This window comes from Geotrypetes seraphini, chromosome 4 (assembly GCF_902459505.1).
Source record: "Geotrypetes seraphini chromosome 4, aGeoSer1.1, whole genome shotgun sequence".
Classification (NCBI taxonomy): domain Eukaryota; kingdom Metazoa; phylum Chordata; class Amphibia; order Gymnophiona; family Dermophiidae; genus Geotrypetes; species Geotrypetes seraphini.
This window is the reverse complement of record NC_047087.1, coordinates 62566654-62593078: the sequence shown is the minus strand read 5'-3', so window position 1 is coordinate 62593078 and position 26425 is coordinate 62566654. Positions and strand designations below refer to the sequence as shown.

The 26425-nt window shown below is 43.3% G+C and overlaps 1 protein-coding gene across 3 annotated transcripts in view; it reads right to left on the bottom strand.

Moving 5' to 3' along the window:
• LPCAT2 (lysophosphatidylcholine acyltransferase 2) overlaps window positions 1-25656 on the bottom strand; it is a 224545-nt gene extending 198889 nt beyond the window's left edge. For 2 of the 3 annotated variants that reach the window (XM_033941429.1, XM_033941430.1), the window contains exon 1: window positions 25494-25656. In XM_033941429.1, the coding sequence (XP_033797320.1) occupies window positions 25494-25625 (132 nt within the window). In that variant the 5' untranslated portion in view covers window positions 25626-25656. The remainder of the gene's footprint in view (window positions 1-25493) is intronic. The other variant, XM_033941431.1, reaches the window with a different exon arrangement.
• Between the last annotated feature and the right edge of the window lie 769 nt (window positions 25657-26425).

The window sequence follows — 26425 nt, the reverse complement described above, 5'->3', positions numbered from 1 at the left end:
TTGGCCACCGAGGAGCAATTAGAATCATGGTGGCATGATTGTTTTTCAACTTGACCAGAGTCTTGAGAATGAGAGGGAATGGAGGGAATGCATAGAGGAAAAGATTCGACCATTCCAGAAGAAAAGTATCTGCCTCGAGGCGATGAGGAGAGTATATCCTGGAGCAGAATTGAGGCAGTTTGTAGTTGTGGGGAGCTGCAAAGAGGTCTATCTGAGGCATTCCCCATTGTGAAAAAATGTGATGAAGAGGGGCGGAATGGAATGTCCATTCGTGAGGCTGCAGGAGACGACTCAAGTTGTCCGCCAAGCAATTTTGCGCCCCTTGAATGTAGACATCTTTGAGGAAGGTGTTGTGGCGGATTGCCCAGTCCCAAACCTTTAAAGCTTCTTGGCAAAGGGAGGCAGATCCTGTCCCCCCTTGTTTGTTGACATAATACATGGGGACTTGGTTGTCCATCTGAATGAGGACTACTTGGTCGTGAAGCAGATGTTGAAAAGCATGGTGAGCTTTGAGGATAGCTCTGAGTTCCAAAAGATTGATATGACACTGAAGATCCGTACTGGTCCAGAGGCCTTGAGTACGGAGACCATCGAAATGAGCGCCCCAAGCGTAGGTCGAAGAGTCTTTCGTGAAGACCTTCTGATGGGGGGGAGGGGGGGAGGCATTTGAAAAAGCAAGCCTCTGGAAAGATTGGAAGAGATCATCCACCAACGGAGAGACTTCTTCAATGAAGGAGTGACTGAGATGTGTTGAGAAGGAGGGTCGCAAACTTGCATCCATTGAGATGCCAGGGTCCACTGAGGAATTCTGAGGTGAAGTCTGGCAAAAGGAGTCATGTGTACTGTGGAGGCCATGTGACCCAGAAGTACCATCATGTGTCTCGCTGAGATGGAAGAGCGGGAAGACACTGTATGACAGAGTTGAAGAAGAGCTTCCAGATGTTGTTGTGGAAGGAATGCTCTGAGTTGGACAGTGTCCAGAACAGCTCCAATAAACTGTAGATTCTGCGAGGGCTGAAGTTGAGATTTGGGAAAGTTGATTTCGAATCCCAGACTTTGTAGGAACCAGGTAGTCTGTTGGGTTGCTACAATAACCCCTTGAGATGTGGAATCTTTGATGAGTCAGTCGTCTAGGTAGGGAAATACCGGAAGATCATGATTTCTTAGAGCTGCTGCTACCACCAGGCACTTGGTGAACACTCTGGGAGACGAGGCCAGGCCGAAGGGTAGTACTCTGTATTGAAAATGCAGATTCCCCACCCAAAATCTGAGGTACTGACGGGAGGCCGGATGAATGGGGATATGAGTGTAGGCCTCCTTGAGATCCAGAGAGCATAACCAGTCGTTCTGCTTGAGAAGGTGATAAAGGAATGCCAGGGACAACATGCGAAACTTTTCTTTGATTAGAAATTTGTTAAGAGCCCTGAGATCTAGAATGGGTTGCAGATCACCCGTCTTCTTCGGAACAAGGAAGTAACGGGAGTAAAACCTCCTGTTCTGCTGTTCCAAGGGAAATGGTTTGATGGCATGGAGACAAAGAAGAGCTTGAGCTTCCTGAAGAAGAAGGGCGGTCTGGGATGGATTGGAAGGATACTCTCGGAGGAAGCTCTGGTGGAATCTGAGAGAAATGAAGCGTGCCCTTCCCTGATGATGGAAATTACCCAGAGGTCGGATGTAATTATCATCCATCGGTGGTAGAAATGATGGAGATGACCTCCTATAGGGGGAAAATGAGACAGAGTCAGAACGGTGGAGGTTATACTCTGTTTTAAACAGTCAAAAAGGCTGAGTAGCCTTAGGTGCAGCAGAAGATTGAGGTTTCTGTTGTTTTTGAGGCTGCTGTTTCTTTAGAGGAGGACGATTATAAGGAGCCGTCCTCGGAGTAAAACGCCACTGATAGATAGGAGCAGGGCGTGCAGGTTTTGCAGGAGCTGGCTTCGGCTTGGGTCTGACAATAGAAGCAAAGGATTTCTCATGGTCAGACAATTTCATGGTGGCTGCCTCAATGGATTCAGTGAAGAGGTCATTGCCGTCACAAGGGATATTGGCCAAGCGGTCTTCAAGATTAGGGTCCATGTCAATAGTATGAAGCCAAGCAAGACGACGCATAGCCACAGAACAAGCAGCTGCCCAGGCAGACAACTCGAATGTATCATAAGATGACTGCAGGAGATGCAGTCTGAGTTGGCATAAAGAAGCCAGGACTTCCTGAAATTCAAAATGCTTTTGAGTATCCAGATAAGTCAAAAACTTTGGCAATAGAGAAATAAGGAATTCAAAATAAGTGATGAATTGAAAATTATAATTCAGGACTTTAGAGGACATCATAGCATTTTGACAGATGCGACGTCCGAATTTGTCCAGTTTTCCCTTCCCTTCCAGGAGGAACGGTGGCATAAACCTTGGAAGGATGGGATCTCTTTAAGGAGTACTCGACAAGCAGGGATTGATGAGATAACTGAGTTGTCAAACCCATTGCGATGCACAGTTTTATACCTAGAGTCCAATTTTCCTGGAACAGCTGGTATGGAAAAAGGCGTTTCCATGCATCGACCAAAAGTCTGATTCAAAAGCTTATGAAGTGGAAGCTTAAGAGACTCTGCTGGAGATTGAGGAAGATGCATGACTTCGAGATACTCGTTAGAGTATTTGGAGCCAGCATCTAATTGAAGGTCCAAATCCACAGCCATCTGACGAAGAAAAGATGAGAAAGATAGCTGATCTGCTAATGCTTTGCCTTGAGAAGGACTCAAGGATGTCGAGGCAGCCTGGGTCGAAGATGAAGCTTCAGCAGGAAAAAAAAGGCATCAAAGGAATATGGTGACTTGGACGAGGCAATTGAAACCGGGACATCCTCGAGGTCCAGCATTGGAGACTTCGAATGAGGAGTCGGTGGTCTAGTTGAGGTTGGAGTAGAATGAGGCTTAGTGGAAGAAGGTCTTTCTTTAGAAGAACTATGCCTGGAAGGATGCCTCGAAGAAGGCCTCGATCATCGATGAAAACTATGCCTGGAAGCAGATCTCGAAGATCGAGGAGACTTCGCCTCGGAGATGGAAGCAGCCGATGGTATCAATGAATGTATGGGACTGGAGGCTGTAGATCGAAGCTCCAGAGGCTTAGTGGAGGAACCTCGATGCACTCCCAAAGATTCTGCTCCTTGTTTAGAGTGTGAGGATTCCTTCCAAGGCACTTGCAAAGAATGTGCTCCTTGCTGTACGTGCACTGATGCCAGACCAGACACTCGAAGAGACTCTGCTCCCTGCAAAGAGGCAGTGGAAGCAGCTCGACCTCACGGGAGACTGTTGAATGCCCAGGCTGGATAAGAGGAAGAAGCTTCGGTCCCATATTAGAAAGGAACTGAATGAACTGCTTCTCCAACATGGTTTGGAAAGAAGCCGGCAAGGATGGATCCGAATCTGAAACCGGACCACCTGCCTTGGCTGGAGGTTCCTTCGAAGTAGTGCGAATGTGCTTCGACTTGGAAGTCTTAAGGCACTTTAATCACTACCACTGGAACCGACTGCTGAGGTACCTGACCTGAGGAAACAGGGGAAGATATAGCAGTTGTCGAAGAAAGAGCCGCTGCAAACGACGAAGGTCTGATAAGGCTCCAGGTGTAGGCAGTAGAAGCAGGAGGAATCTCGGTAGGAGTCGAGGCCGAGGTCGCCTTTTAAGTCGAGGAATCAGTAGAAGATTCCAACTCGAAGAGCTCATCCACCAAAATACAACGATGATTGAAAGTTCAAGGCTGAAGCGTTTGACAGCGCAGGCACGATCTAGGATGATGTTTAGGCCCAAGGCACTTGAGGCAGCAACGGTGTGGGTCCGTAAGAGAGATCCCACGCTGACACTTGTCAAACTTCTTGAAGTCCATGACAGGCCAGGACATAGAAGTGAAAATAGCCACCGCAAAATCGAAGCCCTCGGGCTGCGGCCGAGTAGCCTGTCCTGGAAAATGGACGGAAGAGGAAAAAAAAATTTTTTTTTTAAACTGAAAATAAAATAAAGAAAATAAGAATTGCGATTCGTGATGAAAAATAACAAACCATGGTTCAGAGAAGGCACAATAACGAAGTTAACGCAGAGTCAAAGACGGACTTCTCGGATCTGCGGAAAACTGAGAAGATGCGCCCTATGCTGGGCGGGAAGGCACTCATGCATGCGCGGTGCGGGCGACTTGAAACTTCGAATTTCTTAAAGCAAGTCTGCTTGCGAGGCGTCCGCATCCGGGCTCCGTCAATGACATTACCCATATGTGAGAATACCTGCCTGCTTGTCCTGGGATAATATAAGTTGTCAATATGTTCTTTGTAAGCAGGGTCATTCCATGTCAAATGGATCTAAAATAAAAAAAATAAAAAAAAAAAAAGCTCCCCACCATTATGTCTCAGACTTCGTTCAAAATTTATATGCAAAACTAGCCACAGCATTAAAAAAAAAAAAAAAAAGAGTCACAAAATATCAGATCCTTAGTTATAAATTACTGAGCTAGACCCCTTTGTTTTATTCTGTGCTGGTAGCATCATTTAGAGCAGTGTTTCTCAGCTCAGTCCTGGAGTACCCCCTTGCAGTTGGGTTTTCAAGATATCCACAATGAATATGCATGAAAGAAATTTCCATATAATAGAGGAGGTGTATGCAAATCAAGTTTATGCAAATTCAATGTGGATATTCTGAAAACCTGTCTGGCAAGGGGGTACGCAACCAAAAACAAGACTTGTGGAGAGTTGATGTCCAAGATGAAGGCTTTATTAGAACAAATAGATAATCCACATAAAAATGTGTAGGGCCTGAACTACTGGAAACGTATGGACCCAACATGGTCCATGTTTTGACACTATTGTCTTCCTCAGGGGTCCTATGAATAAAAATATGAATATGAAATGATGTGCATCTTGATATGTGAAGGTGAACCGAGTTGAGAAACACCGATGTAGAGCAGTGAATAAAATGTAATTTTTAACTGCTCCTAAATATGACAACTTTTGAAAAATACTCATTTTTATTAGTCCAGCACAACTTTTTATGCTAGTATGAGCATCATGGATATAAAAGCTTGCTTAAATATTTTGCTTGAAGTGTGCCTTAAAACGTTGCAGTTTGTCGTGACAGATTTTAACCAGTTTATCAGCTTGTGACAGAGGCTATGAAACCTTGCCCCTTCCTTAGGTTAGTTCAGCCCTTCAGAGAGGCGGTTTCCTCGAGAACCTCCAGTACTCCCCCTCCTGGTCAGCTGGAAAAAGGCAAGGACAGCTCAGAAAAGGAAACGCCTTCAAGAGAGGGAGGCAAGGGAAGTGTCAAACTGGGAAATAGAAGAGGAGAGTTTAAAAGGAAGAGCCTGGCCAAGATCAGAGTGAAGGAAAGACGTGGAGGGGTTCACCGTCAAAAGCGCAGAGGACAACGGCATGCTGACAATCCCGTGCCGACATCTGAGTGCAGGACAAATGCGCCACTCTTTCTGCTACTTTGAGACCTTCCATTTTATACTCTGAGGGGTGTGAGGGGGGGGACCCCTCCCCGACTAGTTAGAACTCCTCGTGCTCCCGTTTGGGGGGGCTGTGAGAGAACCACCTCCCCCAGTACACTGAAAACTCCTTCCCATTTTCGGTCTTCAGGACTTTTCAGTGTAATATCCACCCCATCCCCACCCCCAACGGAAGAGCGAGGACTTCTAAGTGAAGTACACCCCCCCTTAAGAGCATAAAAGGGAAGGCCTCAAACTGACGGTCTAGCGGTTTAGTGGCATTTGTTGGCGCAGGATTGTCGGCGCACTGTTGTCCTCCGTGGTTTTGACGCATCACCACATGTTGGACCAGGAGAGAACTTATTCCCAACTGAGGTAGGAGCCCGCTAAAGATTTTTTTGCTTACACAGGAATAAGTAAAAAGACTGCATTTTAATTCTCTCTCAGAGGCAGAGTTGCATGAACTGTGCTCCTGGCTGGACACGAAAGACTGTCACCTAGTCTAGACTAACTAAACTAAACCGAAACAGGCAGTGTATTTTAGGAAAGCATTGGGTTTCTGTGAAGATATCTGTGAGGAAACAGACCCCTAATTCTGTATAAATAAAAAGCTTATTCTCTTACCTCCCCAGATTGCTTGTTAGCATTTTAACTCTTGTTTGAGTTACCGGGCTTTGGCTGTTACACAGTTGCTATAGCTTCAGAGCAAAAGTAGATACAGACTTCATATTTTTACCATAGATTATCCTTGCACTAGACACTACACTGTCAAATTTGTAGCAATTCAGTAGGCATCAGAACAATCCTTCAAATTTTGCACCATTGACACAAGGGCCGAAATTTTTCAATTTTCAGGGTCAATTATAAAAAAAGTGTTTGTCTTGAATCTTTTTCTAACTACTATCTTCTGAAAAGGAAATACTCTACAAGATTTAAATTCAACTCTTACTGAAATATAAATTTGCTTAAAAGTGTGGGATATTTTGTGTGCACGGCCCATGCTATACAGATTACAAGGCTTGAAAATGTAAATGAAATAAGTGTTAGATTGGTCCATGGTGACTGTCACTTCTGGTTTTCCAACAAGCAAACCAATATCCCCATCACCTTAGAGGCCACGCCTAAAAGCCATGCAGGCAGACAGACACAAATGGGTTTCTTTTCTGCAAGATCCCAAGTCTGCATTATCTGGACTACTTGAACTTTCATGAGGCTTCATTAATCTGCAGTTGATTAATTTCAGGAACCTATACTGCCAACCAGTTTTATTTAGTTTAAAACATTTATATCCTGCATGTCCAAAATTTCATGCGGGTTACAAGTACAACATACATAAATCATATCATACAAACAATTATACATTTTTTCGATCCTAAACATATTAAACAATCTTACTAAAACTGTCCCTCAAATATGATGAAAAGCCTTACTAAAAAAATAAACTTTCAGACTCTTTCAAAAACTTACTAACGTAGGAATAGCACAAACTGATTCCAGAAGAGAATTCCACAATTGGGGGCCTACACACAGGAGCAAATAGCTGCTTTGGTTATATATAAAAAAAGGGAACCACCAACAAATTCTTAGAATGAACAGTGGGCGGTAAGGCATATATGGTTCCAATAAGGAACATATCACCTGAAAGAGAATGGTTCAAGACTTTATATACTAAAGTTAAGATCTTAAATTGATGATGTCACTGATGGAGCTGGAACAACTGCAATGATAACTTGCTGGGTTGCAGAGAAGCATATCACTTCTTAAAGATCAGTAAAAGGAACTTGCTGGGCCATGCAGATGCATAAAGCTTATTAAGGCATATCTCTGTTAAGTGGAGATTTCACATATGTTTCCAATCCACCACTTTGTCATAAATAAAAGCATTATCAAAAAAGGTAAAAATCACTGAAGGAGGTTATGCCAATTTCCATCCCATCTCTAATCTGCCTTTATTGGCAAAAACTTTAGAAAAAAACTGTCCAGGAGCAGTTCACGGAATACCTGGACGATAATAAAATTTTCCACTCTCAGCAATCTGGATTTAGAAGTCACCATAATACAGAAACCCTTTTGCTAGATCTAACTGACAAAATCTATGCAAAGCTGAATTTGGCTTTGACACTTTATGAATACAACTCAATTTGACCACAGCTTTTGACAGAGTCTCACATCCAAACTCCTTCAAAGACTTAAGGAGTTGGTTTGTATTCTACAGTCTTACTTCACTAATAGTTCCTGTTCAGTTCGCAGGAACAATGAAAGGTCGGAAAACAGACATGTCTGTAGGAATGAGGCTTCACACAGGACTCGGATCGGGATGAGGCAACCCTAAATGGGAGCCTGCTAACCCTTTTATTGAGTTTAACTCCCTTAATTACTTAGCTAATGCTTTGCAAGGTTACAGTTTTATCATGCATATACAGTGCGGATTATACCAACCTAACTCCCTTGTTTACATATCTAATGTGATTCTCAAAGCTACTATCTCACGTGACATCTGAATACGTTATAACGATTACAATAAAGTGATTCCCTTGTGTCTAAAGACTTACTATAGCATGTGACAGTCCAAAGGTTAACAATGCATGCTCCTTACGTGATCAGCTTTAAACTCAGCATGTGACAGAGACCTGCTTTTGCACTTAGGCACTATCTGTTTGCTGCCCATATAAGGAATACTTCAGTGTTCTCCCTAGGGCCTTTCAGCTGGGCGGTCCGCACAGATAATTTAGATGACCGCCCAGCTAAATTCTGCTGCCGCCGCTGTTGCTCAACATTAAAAACCAAACATAAAGCAGGCTTGGAGATTTCACCTTAGCCCGTAGCGAACTTATGCTCCGGAGCTCTAACGTGTGCGTGCCGGCTTCCCTTCTCTTCCCTCCAAAACTGAAAGTTATGTCCAGGGGGAAAGAGAAGGGAAGCCGGCATGCACATGTTAGAGCCCCGAAGCATGCGTTCGCTACAGGCTAAGGCGAGAGACAGGTCAGTGAAGCTTACCATTTGCTCTTCTTGCTGCTGGGTCCTGCCTACTTTCAGTTTCCGCGAAGGCAGGACCCGGCAGCATTTCTCCCAATCGATCGTGATCTTGGGCCGATCAGCCTTCCTCTCCGACGGCAGAATTGACGTCAGGAAGAGGAATGCTGGTTGGCCCGAAGTAAGGAGAGCTTGGGGTGGCGGTGGCTTTGGGGCCTGTTCCCTGATGGCAGCGGCATTGGCAGTGGCTTGGGGGAGGGCAAGGAGAAAGAAAGAAAGAGGGCAGGCAGGGAGACAGAAGGAAAGAAGAGAAACAGAAAAAAAGAAAGGGGGCATGAAGACAGAAAGAAAGAAAGGGTAGGAAGAGAGGAAGAAAAAGTTGGGGGGAGGGGAATGAGGTCAGGAGGAGAGGAAGCATACAGGCTGAAAGAAGGGAAGAAAGATTGGATGCACAGTCAGAAGAAGAAAGTGCAACCAGAGACTCATGAAATCACCAGATAACAAGGTAGGAAAAATGATTTTATTTTAAATTTACTGATCAAAATGTGTCTGAATTTATATCTGTTGTCTATATTTTACACTATGGTCCCCTTTTACTAAACCACAATAGCAGTTTTTAGCGCAGGGAGCCTATGAGCGTCGAGAGCAGCGCTGGACATTCAGCGCAGCTCCCTGCGCTAAAAACTGCTATCGTGGTTTAGTAAAAAGGGAGGGGGGTATTTGTCTATTTTTGTATGGTTGTTACTGAGGTGACAGTGCATAGAGTCATCTGCTTTGACCTCTTTGAAAAAACCCCGGAATAGGAATTAACATTTTCTCTGCATACAGTGTGCTTTGTGGGGTTTTTTTAAATTTTATTGTTGGTAGATCATTTTGACTTGGTCATTTTAAAAGTAGCTCGCAAGCCAAAAAAGTGTGTGCACCCCTGCTCTAGAACATCGCTCCTTAGTTTTATCATGTGGTGCAGTGAGGGGCCAACACTTTACATCTTATCACCTCATTCTTTCTTTTTTCTCCTCATGTTCAGCACGGTTCTTTATTCTAAGCAGCTCTGGCACTAACAGTACTATGGGTGCCTTATGCTACTTTCACTACCACTTGCAGTCAGGTTCAGCATTTTATCATGATTTTGGGTTTTTATTTAGTTTTTCACCAGTATTTTCATTTATTTATTAAAGCAGCATTTTTTAACAGCCTGATGCCCCTCCCCTATCAGTGTGCATTCAATCCACTGCCGACACATTTTTGGCGCCTCTTTCAACGGATCAAATATCATAGCCCCACTGTCGCGTGTTCACATTTATTCTGCATATGAGTTCATCTCATCAGTGCAGAGACCTTTTTGGTAAGTCCATTTTACTCTCCATTTTTTACTTTCCCAAGTGTTGTGGTTTTATTATTTGGTTTTAATAGAAGCTCATTTGTACAATAATTTAGATCTTTCCCAGGTTCACTTTTCATCTACCTGGTCGGCTTGTCTTTGAGCTACTATCGGCTTATGTTTTCAAGATACACTCTGTATTATCAGCTGTTCATTTCCCATACGTTTACTTTTGCCCTGTTTAGGACTATATAGTCTAGGCATACTGGTTTGTAACCAGCCATCATTTTAAGTATGCCCTATTTTAGGGAGGGGGGTTAACTTCTTTTAGCATGTTATTTCATTAATTCTGAGTTCGGTGTTACAATATGTTGTTCTTGGTTTTTAGTTTACACATTATTTATTCTTTTCTATGACATGTTCACATCGCAATTTTACTCCAAAGTATAAATAGGTATCCATATTTAAGTTTCATCATGGTGCTCTGGTTTTGGCTCCAGTATTTGATACTTCTGTCCACCAGGTCTGGCTATCCGTTACCGTCTCATATTTTAAAGACTCACTCGTTATAATTAGCGGTGATCCACACGTCTCTTCGTAATGGACATGTCCGATTTTAGCATTTGGATCTTAGTACTATGGGTTTGGTCTTTTTCTGGTTTCCTTTCTATAGTCTGCTTTTTGTCTGGAGTCTTTTGAGTTTAGAATTACATTTTATGACATATTTTTGTAGTTATAATGGTATGACATGTCTAAATCAGTCAAGTTATCCATTCTTTTAATTATTTTTTGTCCCCTCATACAGTGGCAGACCGCCCCGGCTGCCAGACCTAGGGGGGTACCCAGCCAGCTGGATCCAGAACATTCCAAGCTGCTCTAAATGGCACCTGCACCTCAGTACGGCTGCCATACTTATTCTGAAGCAGAGTTGGCAGCCGCACTGAAGTACAGGAAGGTCCCGCGATGACTGCATTTGCCGCCTCTGCCTCCGGAAGACGTAAGTGACGTCGGAAGGGGTGAACCGGCAGCTGCATCATTGCAGAACCTTGCCGCAACTCCCTGCATCTGCCGGCCCACCCCCTCCAACATCACTTACATCTTCCAGAGACAGAGGCAACAGAAGCAGTCATCATGGGACCTTGCTGGTTTGGAGGGAGAGAGGAGTATAGAAGGGTGGTGGAGGGAGAAAAAGGAGGTCAGGGTGGTATGGAAGGGTGGTGGAGGGAGAGAAAGGGGGCAGATGCTGATGGAATTGGTGTGCAGGTAAAGGAGAGAGAGACATAAGGGGGAAGGATACTGGATGGAATTGGGTTGGAGAGAAAGAAAGGGGGCAGATGCTGATGGAAGTAGGGGGAAGGGAGAAGAGATAGTGAAATGCCAGACCATGGGGGTGTGGGAGAGGGAAGGGAAGAAGATGGATGCCAGAATAATAGGGGTGAAAGGAGAGATGGAAGGGGAATACAAGGAGACAAGATGCCATATATAGAAGGGGCAGAGAGAGGGTAGACAGTGGATGAAAGGAAGAGAGTGACAAGACTATGAGGAAAGCAGAAATCAGAGAAGACAATGTAGAAAAAAAATTATATTTATTTATTTTTTTGCTTTAGGGGAGATGCATCACTGTTTCTGTGGTGTTGCATTGTATGCAGAGTCCAGCTTCTTGGTTGTTCAATTTAACCTTTGTCTACGTTTTTCTATTTTATCCCCCCTTTTCCAAAATTGTAGAGCGTTTCTTTAGCACCATGGTGGTAATTGCTCAGAATTCTATGAAAGTCTGAACTGTTACCACCATGGCTAAAAACCATATTACAGTTTTGTAAAAGGGAGAGGGGTTACTTTGTGATTACATATTCTATACTAGGCGAAAGTGTTTTCTGTGTTCTGTGTGTTCGAAAGACATGGTTTTCAGTTAGGATTGACTGTGTAGGATTGATCTGTACTAGTCTGGCTTGTTTAGTTTTACAATGGGTGTATTGATGTACTGCTCACTGCAATATGTAAGATGCTGCCTTTTCCTAGGTACACTCTTGTGTGATGTGTGGATTGTTACTAAAAATCATGTTTTTCATACAGATGGGGGGGTGTCAAAAAACGATGGGCCTCAGGTGTCACATATGCTAGGTACGCCACTGCCTTCATAGTTTATATCTAATCCACAAGCCTGCTTTTAGGACCTACAGGGTATGTATCCCTCTGATTCATGACAATTTCACTTCTTATGTTATCTTATCCATTCTTTTTATTATACAACTGCCCAGATAAGCATCATTCTTTGACGTGATTGGACCTTGAAAACTAACGGCAACAGTGTTCTCCACAAAAATTTTTTCCAGCCATAAAAAACATTTTGCTGCATTTAGTGTGCCACAAAAAACATTTGCTCCGTTTAGTGTGCCGGAGTTAAAAAAAGTTTGAGAGACGCTGCTCTATACCATTTGAAAAAGGGCAAATATCTAATTATTCACTTCTAGAATTGGATACTTCTTAAATTTAATATAAATATTATGGAACAAGTGTCAAACCTTAAGAAAGGCAGTCATATTGAGCATTGGAAAATAACTAATAATAATTAACTAATACAAATTGTACACATTTAGGGCTCCTTTTACTAAGCTGCGATAGCGGTTTTACCGCTTGCTTAGCTCGCGCAGAATTGCCGCACATGCTAGACGCTAACGCCAACACTGAGCTGGCATTAGTTCTAGCCATGTAGTGCGGCAATTCTGCACGCGCTAAAAACGCTATTGCAGCTTAGTAAAAGGAGCCCTTAATTTTCCCCACCACCAAATTTCCCCGGCCCTCCCCACCTGGCTACTTTTTCATGCCACCCAGCTGGAAAAAATTTCTGGGGAGAACACTGTACTTAAACAAGTTAACGAATAGGATAAGGGTTAACTTGTGTCAGGTTAATATGCGACAAGGATCTTTTGACAAGAGAGGGGAGGGGGGAATGCCTCAGCATTCTGTCACAAGGTGCTAACATTTTCCCTTTTAGATGGCTACATGGCAATTTTTTTACAAAGCTCAGATCAGTGTGCTGATATGGCCCTGCACCAGAACTGCATCCCTACATTTCCCCTTATTTTACTATTTTAAGGGCTGTACGGAGGTAAGGCAAATCTGCTCGGATAATTTGCGATATCAACCATAAAATGGACTTACGAGTAAGTTAAACAAGGAAGGCATTGCACAAAACAGAGAGTAATCAAAAGACCTATTCCAATGAGGAGATACTGTAAAAGAATCCGGATCCATTGGCCAGATGGGAGCCAGGCCCATAAAGCATTCTACCACTGAGATAAGATGTCTTGATGCATAATAGAGGCCAATTCATGTAGTTGCAGAATTTGGTCGTGTACACGGTTGCTGTTATCAGATAGGTTGAAACAACACATATTTTTAACGGTTTCGCAGCCATGACGATGTAATAGTAAGATAATTTATAGCGGTTCGGTTGTCTAACACAGCTGTCCACGGTTCATTTTGTTCTTGATTTAGCAAGCTAAGTGCGTGTGAGGTATGATTGTCTTTAGCTAATGCGCAAGGGCATGGCATTATAGTCTGTTTGTACTGGGGCCAGAGACCTGCCCGATGGGAAGTTTCCCGAAGGTTTGTGTCTCGCTATTTCTGAGCGACATTGGTTAGCCCAATGATATCCCTTCCTACATTTTGGACAAATACTAGGTGGTCGTCCTCTGTTCAATAGGGGCAGTTTATTAATATTCACCTTGCAGTTTCGTTTGAAGTGTCCTGGCTTGCCACAGCCATAACAAGTGCCTTTTGGAGTGGAACTTTTTTGTACTGCAGCGGCCAAAAGGCTCATTTGATATGTTTGCGTGCCAATATCAGTGCAGGCGCGCATCATATCGGCCAAGGTAACATTTGCCTTGTTGCCTAAGCCTTGTAATGCCTTATGGCAGACTAAATTGGCATTGTCTTTGGCTAATTTCATCATTAAATCACTTTGAGCCTCCTTAATTATCTACTTGTCTTTGTATGGCTTCCTGTAACCTATTTATAAATTCTATATACAGCTCGGTGGCTCTCTGTTTGATGCTTGCATAACTTTTAACTGGTGTACCTGAGGCTGGTACTTTATGATAAGCTCGGAAGGCACAATGACTCCCTATCGTCAGCGTTTCTGCTGGAAGGACACCTTGTTGGGGAATAGTGGAGAAATTTCCTGTTCCATATAACTGATCTGGGGTATAAAGCCCTCCAGATTGTAAAGCTCCCCTTTGATACTCACTATCCCACATAACATATTGACCCGTAGTCAATACCATGTGCATAATGTCTTTCCAATCTTGTGATATTAAGGTATGTGCTCCAGCTATGGATTCAAATAACCCGGCTGTGAAATTACTTCTTCAACCTGTCTCTGAAATAGATTTACAAATTTCTCGCAATATTGCAAAGGATAATAGTTGATAAGTAGCTATCTGTCCTGGACCATTAGGATCTGGGGCATATGTGACTGGATAGGCTTGAATTAAATCTTTCATATCCTCTGCTGCTAATTGCCCTTCCTTTGTTAGTATATTTTTATTATGTATGTTTTTGCTTGTGCTTCGCTTTGTATAAAGTGAATAATAAATAAATAAAATTGCAAAGAGGTGTATGGATTGTCTTTGTAATCATATTAAGCAATCTTTGGTCTTTAAACTCTGGAATGATCTCCCCTTTTAAGGAGTTCCAGTTCATCTTTAAAAACTATTCTATTTGCCAAACATTTTGAAAATTAATTCTTTAAAATTTTGCTATTATCTTCTATTTATCATTTGTAAATCATTCTCTGTTTATTTAATTCCAACAATTGTATTATATCTATTCCTGTATAACATGTTGTACTCTTATAAGCTTATAATCTTATAATGTGTACATTGTAATTCGCTGATTGTCCAGCTCTCTTTGGTGTGAACCGCCTAGAAGTCGTCTGACTATGGCGGTATAGAAGAATAAAGTTATTATTATTATTATTCCTCTCTGGCTTTTTTTATCATTGCTTGAAACGTACTTAAAGGGTGCGCTAATGTTTCTTCCTTTTTTGCACTTAAAAGGTACTGGAGTTAACTGTGCTGGAGGTATGATTTTTGGATATGTGTTCTAACTAGAATAGTCAAGAGGGGAACAGTTAATGAGACCGTTGACACCTTGGAGGACGCCTCTGTACCTACCTCTTCCAAGGCACACTTGCACTGATGCCATAAAATTAATATGGCTGCCGAGGCCCTCAGCATACAAAACTTTCCTGACTCTAAGCCAGCTTTCTACTTTTAGAGATCCTTCTTCTGGATACCAGGGGCAGTGCTCTCCTATCTCTTGTACTAAACATTGTAACTGCGAATCAGATACCTCTTTAGCTGTATGTCTCAGAATATACTTTAATTCTTTCACATGAGCACGCTGCAAATCTGACAGGGAATTTCCCATACTTACTCGAGGGGATCCTGTAGGATGAGGTGTACCAAGTCTTATCGTCAGACGGAGCAAGCAGGGCGAGGGTCGGCGAGGGTTCCCGGCGCCACTTGTAGGAATGAGGCTTCACACATGACTCAGATCGGGATGAGGTAACCCTAAATGGGAGCCTGCTAACCCTTTTATTGAGTTTCTTAACTCCCTTAATTGCTTAGCTAATGCTTTGCAAGGTTAGTTTTATCATGCATATACAGTGCGGATTATACCAACGTAACTCCCTTGTTTACATATCTAATGTGATTCTCAAAGCTATCTCACATGACATCTGAATACATTATAATGGTTACAATAAAGTGATTCCCTTGTGTATACATCTAATATGTCTAAAGGCTTACTATAGCATGTGACAGTCCAAAGGATAAAAATACATGCTCCTTACTTGATCAGCTCCTTACTTGATCAGCGCGTGACAGAGACCTGCTTTTGCACATAGGCACTATCTGTTTGCTGCCCATATAAGGAATACTTAAACAAGATAAGGAATAAGATAAGGGTTAACTTGTGTCAGGTTAATATGTGACAAGGATCTTGTGACAAGAGAGGGGAGGGGGGAATGCCTCAGCATTCTGTCACAAGGTGCTAACATTTTCCCTTTTAGATGGCTACATGGCAATTCTTTTACAAGGCTCAGATAATGTGCTGATATGGCCCTGCACCAGAACTGCATCCCTACACATGTTAAATCGGGAGTTCCACAGGAGTTCTTATCACTAACTCTTTTCAATTTGTATCTGGTCCCTTTAGCAAAAGTTATTAAGAGTCCTGTAACATCAAATTCTACATCTTTGGAGATGATATACAGCTGTTAATATTTGTGGGCAACAGCCAAGAAGTAATTTTTGACCTCAATAGAAAGTTGGTTAGCAGACAATTTAATTGTAAACGCAGATAAATCTACAGCTACGTGGCTATCATGCAGCCAATCCGCCCTATGTATACTTCCAGAACTCGCTGGTAAACCCATCCAACTTAAGTCCGAAATCTTGACAATTTGATTACGCTGCAACTCCAAGGATTCAAGACAAAGTTAGACAAGTTCCTGCTAGAACAGAACGTACACAGGTAAGACTCAACTCAGTTAGGGCTCAGGTCCTTGACCTAGGGGCCGCTGCAGGAGTAGACTGCTGGGCACGATGGACCACTGATCTGACCCAGCAGCGGCAATTCTTATGTTCTCTGAGTTAAACTTCAGACCTCAAATAAAACTACTGTGGCAATTAAAACTTGTGCTGACTGCAGATAATCTAACAAAACTAATTAATGGCCCATCGATCCTGTGGATTGGCAGACTAGATGGGCCATTTGGCCTTTATCTGCCATCATGTTTCTATTACTAGTCAGCTAAATTACAGTAACACATTATTTTTAGGGTCAAGTATAGCCAACCTCTCCCGCCTACAGCTAATCCAAAACACTGTCACCAGGCTAACAGGCATGCGTACTGACCACATTACACCAGTATTATTCAAATTATACTGGTTGCCAATAACCAAACAAATTGAATTTAAGCTGCTTTGTCTAATCTTCAAGCATCTTCATCTTCCAAAGTATCTGTTCAAGAAAATAGCCAGACATTAACTTAATAGAGCTCCAAGATCATCTCAACATGACTGATTTGAAACCCCAGGCCAGAGATATAAAAAACTACAATCACCTAGAAAAAGTGCCTTTTCATATGCGGGTCCTAATCTATAATACTCCATACTTCAAGGATTCATTGACGAAATCCCCTACCTTTCCTTCCAGAAACAACTGAAATCAGTTCTGTTCCACCAACCCTATGAAACCCTATGCGACTACTCACCATAGTCTTCATATGTCTGCATAGTCTTATGTTGCCTTTTTGTAAGCCTATATTATTCACAGTACAGTACTCCCCCAATATTCGCGGGAGTTGCGTTCTCAGGGTGACTGCAAATGTTGAAAAATTGTGAATATCAGAAGAGTATTGTAATCGGCACTCTCCCTCCTCCTCTCTTACTCTAGCCCCGTCCGCTTTATTTAGGGGTGTTCTGGAGAACAGCACCCCCCAGCCTTTGCCCCCAGATCGAGCTACGCCGCTTACCTGGTCGCGGTTGCCTTAGTCGGCAGCACCGCACATGAGCAGGGAGAGAGCTATTACTATGGAATCCAGAAGCTGCACTGTAGCCGGAACCACGAGGGTTTATTGTAGTTGCTGTGAAAGTGTTGGTCAGCAACACAAGCCCCTCCCAGTAATGCCACAAGAGCTGAGCCGGGCCAGGTCCCCAAAGGAGGAAGGACAAGTGAAACACCAATCTCTCACCCCCTGCCTTCGCCCCCGGCCCAAGCGTCACTGCACACAAGCAGGGAGACGGCTGCAAAAGCAAACCCTGGAATCTGCATGCGGGAACCACAAAGGATAGGAGAATGCACCAGAGAGCGGGAGAGGGGCTGAGCTGTTACTACAGAACAATTACGAAGGGAGGAGGCTTTTAAAGAAAAAACGGCCCGCAAATTGCTGAGTCCGTGAATTCGGAACTGTGAATTCGCAAGAGTTTACTGTACACCTTCTCTTCATATTTCTCTAGCATGTATGCGAGTGTTTTGCAAGATGAGCAAAACACTCAAGTAAACTAACTCGCAATCCGAGCGTTGACTTGATAAGCAAGCTGCCAGCATGCCACACCAGGAACCGGCTTCATTTCTCCCCTGAGGCCACCGGCGCTGCTCCCTCCCTTCGTGACCATCAGTACTGCTGTCCACCTCCTCCCCCCCTGACTGGACCTGTGCTTACCCGTGCACCGGTGCTTAAAGTGCCTGCCACTGTTTCCATGCTGGGCTGCTGTGGAGCCTTGAGCATCTGCGTATGCTCAAGGCCTTCTGGCTCTCACCCTCTCCGAGATTCTCATGAGATCCGAAAATCTCATGAGAATCTTGGAAAAGGGGCCCGTCAAAGTTGAGGATAACAGTGGAGGACGTGTTGGAAGGGATATGGGTCCGGGAGGATGAGAGATGTATTGTATTGTCAGTGGAACAAATCATCCAAGTTGCCATTATTTCTTATGGGGAACTGTGATTTGATATACGAGCACTTTGGATTATGAGCATGCTTCTGTAACGAATTATACTTCTCTCTCAATATTCGCGGGGTTAAGGGCAGAGCCAGCCCGCGAATATTGAAAATTTGTGAATATTTGTGCCAGCTCTGACCCACCCCCCGCCTTCCCCTGGCATTCCGGACCTTACCTGGTGGTCTAGCGGGCTTTCTGGGCAGGAGCAATCTTCCTACGCTCCTGCCTCGTGCAGATCACTCATACAAAATGGCTGCGGGGAGTTCCCGTCGTTGTCTCGAGAGAGTACAGGAACTCACGGCAGCCATTTTGTATAAGTGATCTGCACGAGGCAGGAGCTTAGGAAGATCGCTCCTGCCCCAAAAGCCCGCTAGACCACCAGGTAAGGTCCGGGGAGGTCCGGGATGCAGCGTTTCTTTTCTTTCCCCCCCCCCAAAAAAAAATTGTGAATAACCGATTCCGCAGATACTGAAACTGTGGATGCGGAGGGAAAAGTGTATTGTCGCAAACCAAGGTACCACTGTATAATAAATCCAAGGCACACAGTAGCAGGATGATGAGATCTTTAAAAATGCCTTGAATCCTGGGGCTTTTGCTGCCATTTTCATTATATATATGTACATTTCCCAGTCTGCTTATAAAACAAGCCAGTCTCATCAACACTGAATGCCTCCTCTGGCACATACCCCTTTTCTTTAATTACACTTAGCAGGTACATTTTAAATACCTAAGTAGCTTCGTTGTCAACTGAACCTGCCTCCCCAGAAAGGCTATCAAAGTTTACAAAACCAGAGTTTGTATAGAACAATAATAAAGACTAGAAAAACGAGTTCTATAACTTAAATTTTGAATAGATTGGGCAGCGCTGCCGCAGAAAGGCTTCCATATTTTTAGTGCATATCACTTTTTAAGACGTGCTAGCCAACCTGAACTGGCAGAAAAGGGTTTCATGTCTTCCTGCCCCTGGGTGACAAATTTGTAAATGTCTAGCTTTCATCCTGACAATATTCTGTGCACTCTTTTCTTTTCATTCACCATTTGCATTATCCACAAATTTAGCCATTTCTCTATCTTTTCCACTGACTGATCACAAACCACATATATTTTGGAACTTTCCGTTGCAGCTTTGAAAACAGACCGACAAACATCATCTTCTTTTTGCCAGATGGGTCAACTGTGGATTCATTCATTCTGAACTTGCAGCTAAAAACAAAAACAGACCTGCCAGAACAAAGCCATCTAAAACACACATTTTATCACTTGACACAACATGCTTCTTGCTCTTTAGTGCTGTACCTGCAGATGGTTGTAATTCACTCTCTTATGCTTCTAACTTACTCTCTTGACACATGGTGAACATTTCTGGAAGCAAAGCCAAAACCATACGGGAAAGGAAACAAAAGTTTTTTTTTCTAAGGTTGGAAGTTTGAAATTATGTGAACACATGGCTTGAATGGTGAACAGCGGTCACAATGCATGCAACTGCGAATAAACAAAATTATGAACTGTGCATGTGTATGTGTGAATGATCAGACTGCAACTGGACAGATTAAATAAGCCAGTCTAGTCTTATTTGTCTTCATCTACTACATTACTATGGAGAAAAGAAAAATATTCTAATGATGAAGTGGATTGTACTAGCATTTCTTCAGCATGAACGTTAGATATAGCTGGCAAAAAGTAATCCCTTAATAACAGTTGTTTACACTTAAACTGAAGAAAAAGGTATTGGCTGGTGTGACCTAATAGTCTTGTGAGACTAATTTTCAGACTCCAGTGAGACTCACTTAGACAAGCATAAGTTGCAATATAAACTAGGAAGGGATCTGGGTTCTGAAGGAACTGTGTGCAGACGCTTGCCTATGTGTAAATTGTAAAGTATAACACAGCTAGTCCCAAGCCAGAAGATGATATCAAACTAAGACCTTAAAAATAATGAGCAGCAGTTGGAGAATTACAAGAATCTAAAAGGGAACCAAAGATTTTATCTTGCAGCTGCACCATAAACCTGATATGCAACAAGTAAGGGTAAACCAAAGAATAATCCAAGTAGAAAAATACAAGCAGAGAAATACTTGTAAAGATATCTTATACAATAGAATCTCAGCAAAACAGCATTCTCAAATAACCGGCAAAAAACAAAAAAAACTTCCATGCTCCTAAGACAAATTTCAGTCTAGCCTTGATGTTTCCCCCCAGCAGTCTCTTACAATTCTCTGCCTCCCAACGACTCCAACCCTATCCCTGCTGATAGATCCTGGACTGCCTTTGAACTTGTATCCGAATCCCAGATCTCTAAACTCTGTCTCAAACTGAAATCCTGCAATTGCATCCTGGATCCTTTCCCTTCCTACCTTTACGAAAACATTCCCGCACAGGCCATCTCCTCCCTTACCAGGCTTATAAATTCTGCTTTACTATCAGGCCTGTTCTCCACAGAAATGAGACACATTGCCTTGTCCCCTCTCCTGAAAAAAGCCGATCTCGACCCTTCCTTACCATCTAACTACCGCCCCATAGCAAATATCCCTCTCCTAACTAAGCTGCTAGAGGCCATAGTCGCCACCCAGCTCTCTTCTTACCTAGAGAGATTCTCCATCCTCCATCCCTACCAATATGGCTTCAGACCCAGCTTCAGCACCGAATCCCTCCTAGTTTCCTTAATTTCTAAGGTGCAACAACTACATTCTCGTAACAAATTCGCTGTCCTATTACAATTCGATCTCTCTGCAGCTTTCGATGTTGTCCACCATGACATACTACTTTATCAACTTTCCGAGATAGGAATTGAATCCATCGTCCTAAAGTGGTTCTCAAACTTCCTATGCTCTCGCTCCTATACTGTCAACACAAATGGCACCATGTCCATTCCTTGGACACCATCTTGCGGTGTCCCTCAGGGATCACCCCTATCCCCTATTCTCTTTAAAATCTATATATCCTCCCTGAAACTCCTCCAATTATCCCCCCTTTAAACAATCTACACATATGCTGATGACATCCTTGTCCTCCTTGAGACAGACCAGAACCTCACCAACCTCCACGAGAACATCACAGCTTGCATAATGAGACTCCATTCCTGGTCCTTCTCGGTACAGATGAAATTGAATGAATCAAAAACAAAATTACTCTGGCTCGGCCCAAAATTAGAACGCCTGCCCACCCTCTTCGCACTACCCTCAGGCGCTGCACTGCACCTTGAGTTCTCAAGCAAGGTCCAGGGCATCATTATCGATTCTTCTCTCTCCCTCAATGACCACCTCAACTTCTTGGCTAAATCATGCTTTTTCAGCCTCCACATGCCGAGGAAAGATCCTATTTTCGCCAACAACATTTTGCCGTCCTTGTCCAATCCATCATCCTCTCCAAATTAGACTACTGCAATGCCATCTACTTAAGCCTATCAAAAAAAAGTCTTCAAAGACTCCAACTAATCCAGAATACTGCAGCCAAGCTGATCTTTGCAAAACGCAAGTCTGACTATGTCTCCCCACTCCTAGCCAAACTTCACTGGCTCCCAGTGATTTCCAGAATCCATTTCAAATGCTCCTGCCTGGCTTTTAAGATCATTCACGGCATCCTTCCTCCCTTAATCCCACTATCTTATAACTCCTCGAGTCCTGATTCTACAGACCCACCCAAAGGTATAAATTATCCTTCCCCTCTCTACATGGTATTCGCTATGCAGGCAAACTGGGAAAATCCCTTCTCTTTAGAATCACAGGTCTTTGGAACAACCTTACTACCCCGCTGCGGAACCTGAGCTCCCTCCAATTATTCCGCAAGCAACTGAAAACCTGGCTTTTCACTAAAAATGTAATTCTATCTCCCTTACTCTTCTATATATAAGTTCATGTAAACCTTTTTTTTCTTTCTCTTCCTATATTTTAAGTTCTTGTAAACCGTGCCGAGCTGCACAACATCCGTGGAGATAATGCGTTACATAAACTTAAGGTTTAGTTTAGTTTCTCTTAGAGAGCAAAGGTTTCCTTTTTGCACACCAACCATGCAAGTTAAATTTGTGCACTCTTTTTCTGATTGTAGAGGCATGCACTTTCACATCAACAGTAGCAAGAGCCTTTTAGGGTTTTTGGAGACTTCTTTTAGCATCTTGCGCTCTGCTCTGGGGGTCAACTTGCTTGGATGGCCAGACCTGGACATGTTGGCAGTTCTTTGGAAAGTCCTCCACTTGTACACTATTTTCCGGACCGTGAAACTATTTTGAGATCTTTTTAAATCCCTTACCAGACTTATAAGCTGCTAAAATCTTCTTTCTGAAGGCCTCAGACAGCTCTTTTGATCTCACCATGGTGTTCACTCTCACCACAACAGTCATGAGCACACCAAACTAAACCGCTGAGGTTTAAGTAGTGCAAACTTCCTTCAAAATGTTGAGTTGCAAGTTTCTAATCATGTGCACCTGATGTGATAAAGTGGCTCAAATCACACACAGGTGTAAGTAGGATATGTGGGAGTGTCCTAATTTATTCCTCAGTCAGAATACACATTTTTGTGGATCTATTTTTTCTTGAGTAAATCAAGAAAAAATTGTTGTTGTTTACCTGCAATTACATCACTTTCTTTTCCAAAGAAAGTAAAAAAAAAAAAAAAATTTGACATCAATATGTGAACATTTATTAAGAAATAATTGAATATTTAATTGGATGTCCTAATTTTTTCACATGACTAATTTCTGATAGAGCTGAAAATCTAAGTTCACAAAGATCCAAACAGTAACGCTGCCTTAATTGCTTTTTTGCTCATTAGGATAACTACTGCATAAAAAATAAAAATAAAATTACTTGCCTTTAGTTTTCAAGAACTAATCACGTCAAAGAATAATGCTTGTCTGGGCAGTTGTATCCTTATGCAAATAGACGCTCATAACACTCAGACTCTTGTGTACGCGATACATGTCATCTATTCTAGTGCAGTGGTTCCCAACCCTGTCCTGGAGGAACACCAGGCCAATCGGGTTTTCAGGCTAGTCCTAATGAATATGCATGAAGCAAATTTGCATTCCTATCACTTCCATCATATGCAAATCTCTCTCATGCATATTCATTAGGGCTAGCCTGAAAACCCGATTGGCCTGGTGTTCCTCCAGGACAGGGTTGGGAATCACTGTTCTAGTGTATAGATATTAAGGTAGTTTTTAAAAATAAAGTAAAATCTCTCATGGCACACTCAGAATCTCTTTGGTGCACACTTTGAGAGGCACTACTGCTTTGCTGCTCTCCAATTAGTTAATAGAACAGAAGCAGAAGTTGAAAGGAAATTTGATAGAAAGTACAGCTGAAAGAATATGCACCAAGAAGAGAGGGTGGGGAAATAGAGATATAGGTAAAGAGTTTAAAATTTGTCATCTTTACCATGATCAAAGGTATCTCAATGCAGGGCCACATGCTCTTAAGTGTTTTTCAAACTGTGTGCTGTGACACCTCCCCTAGGTGTGCTGTGATGAAGAGCCAATTCCATAGGGATTCTGCCAGCATCCCCTGCAATTCCATAAGGATTCTGTGAGGTTCCCATTAGAGCAGTTCGGAAAATCTCAGAGAGAGGCGGGAGCCAGAAGGCCTTGAGCATGCGCAGATGCTCAAGGCCCAGTCCGGGAAGAGGCAAGATCATCGGGCACCGGCACCTCCTGTGGGTTGGTGCTGCGTGACGGTGCCAGATTGGGCGGGGTATGCCGGTTCGCAGGGGGGGCAGCATTTGCGGGCAGGGGGGCGATGCAGGTTCGCGGGCGGGGGGGGGGACTTGCAAATCGAGTCAATGCTCGTTTTGCGAGTCACGATTTGCAAAAATGTTTTGCTCGTCTTGCAAAACACTCACAAACCGAGGTTTGGCTGTATTGGATGCACAGTCAGAAAGAAGTGCAACCAGAGACTCATGAAATCACCAGACAACAAAAGTAGGAAAAATGATTTTATTTTCAATTTAGTGATAAAAATGCATCAATATCTTCTGTCTATATTTTGCACTAAATTTGTCTATTTTTCTATAGTTACTGAGGTGACATTGCATATTTTAAAGTCATCTGCCGACATCTTTGAAAAAAAAAAAACTAGTCGTAAATGATAATTAATATTTTCTCTGCATACAGTGTGCTTTGGTTTTTTTTTCTTCATTTTATGGTTACCATTATGAATTAATAAGATATTGTGTGTACAGTATTGCCCCGAAATTCACGGGGGTTACGTTCCAGGAACCCCCGCAAATTTCAAAAAAACGCAAATACGATTTTTAGGAAGGGGAGACAGTTGAGGGCAGCTGGAGAGGTCAGCCGGAGCGCCGACGAGTGAAGGAAATCACTCTCTGTATGCTCCGACCGCCTCTTCCTGTACTAAAGTCGGGCCTCACCAATTAGGAGCTGCTTCGACACGCAGCTCCCGATTGGTGATGCCCGACTTTAGTACAGGAAGAGGAAGTCGGAGCATACAGAGTGTGATTTTCTTCATTTGCCGGCACTCCGGCTGCCCTCTCCTGCCCGGTCATTCGCGGTTGGAAAATACCGCGAATGACATGGAACCGCCGTCCACGAATTTGCAGGGGAGCACTGTACATGAAAAATGAATGTAAGAAATTGGGGGCAGGGCTGGGGCGGGATTGAAAAATAGATGCCCCGTTTTGATGAAAAAAATAAATGGTCACATTATCCATTACCAGAGAAAAGAAAGGATAATAGCCGAGAATTATAGGGAAGGAAAGTATTTTGCCTTCTGTGTACATACACTATATAACAGGCTGTACCTCATACTAATCAACCTGGGGTTTTTAGTTTAACTAGAAAGCAATAGGCCTTAGGCTTTGGATATTATTCTCTTCCAGAGAATACAAAACCAGATTTTATCTAGAAATTCAAGGAAGGAAGTGGAAACTTGAATCTGCATCTACATAGTACCTAGAAGAGAGACTACTATCGTGGAAGAAAAGTTGACCACATCAGGTCTAAAGTAACAAGTGTTGCAACAGAATTCATAGTGACCCTTTCCGGGTTCAGCAAAACTGCTAAGCACCCCCCCCCCCCCCATACACACACAAAAAAAGTTTAAACTAACCCTTTCATAAACCCCGCTAGTCTATTAGTTCTTCTCATACGCCTGTCCAGAAGCTACTAAGAAGAAATGCTGCAGCAGACGTTTGTCAGCTCTAACGCGGCCACGCCCTTTCTTCCTCCCTTAGCCTAGCGCCGCGGCGAAATAAATAACTATTCGAAGGTGCTTACCTTCAGCTTGTCCGTCGCCGTCAACTTCAAGTCGTAGACAAAGGGGTTGCGGATCAACGGCGGGGTGAAAGAAAGCTGTCGGGGCAGAGGGGGCCTAAGCGAACGATCGCCCTCGGGTAACACTTGCATCATACTGGCTTGAGGAAAGCGACTCTCGCATCTGCCGCCACCAGCGCGCTGCTTCCTCCTAAGGCGCCACCACCAGTTTGAGACGCTCGAGCGCGCAGGCGCCGCGCGGAAGTAGCTCGCGGCTGTCCTTTCCCCGCCGCTCTTCCCTAGAAGCACGCTGCGTTGCTTGGGGGATTTATATAGGATTTGTGGGGTGATAAAGGCCGTGTGCGTCACAAGGATGTCGGAGACGGAACCCAAGACAGTGCAAGACTTGACAGCGATGGTGAGTGGGTCTACTAACATTTGTTACATTTTTGGGGAGGGGAAAGCTCCTCGAGTCTCAGCACACTGTGAACAGGTAGAATGAAGGCCGAGGAAACTGGTGGGTGTCGAGGAATTCGACTCTGCATTTTCTGACAGGGACTTCTATGGGGTAGGCCCACGGTCCATCTCTTAACTCCTCATTAATTACAGCGTTTATAATTAGACGAAATAGAGCAGTGGTATTAGCGAGTTCGATTATTTGCGTTTTTTAGCTTGATGGCTCTTCCCCATTACGTCATTCATGAGTGCAGGTAACAATTTTGGTGCATTTTTCCAAGCACTGATTCCCAGCGTTTACAAAGAAAATCATTGATTCCCAGCTTGCACAGCACTTTCTTCACATTGTATTGCCTCTCCTTCAAGAAAAAGGCCAGGTCTCCCACCATGGCTACAAAGCGCAAGACTTCAGGTGCTACTGAAAGTGCTCCTAAGAGGGATAAAAAAGTGAAAACCTTACAAGAAAAGGTTGAATTTTTTGATATGCTTCAGAGACTAAA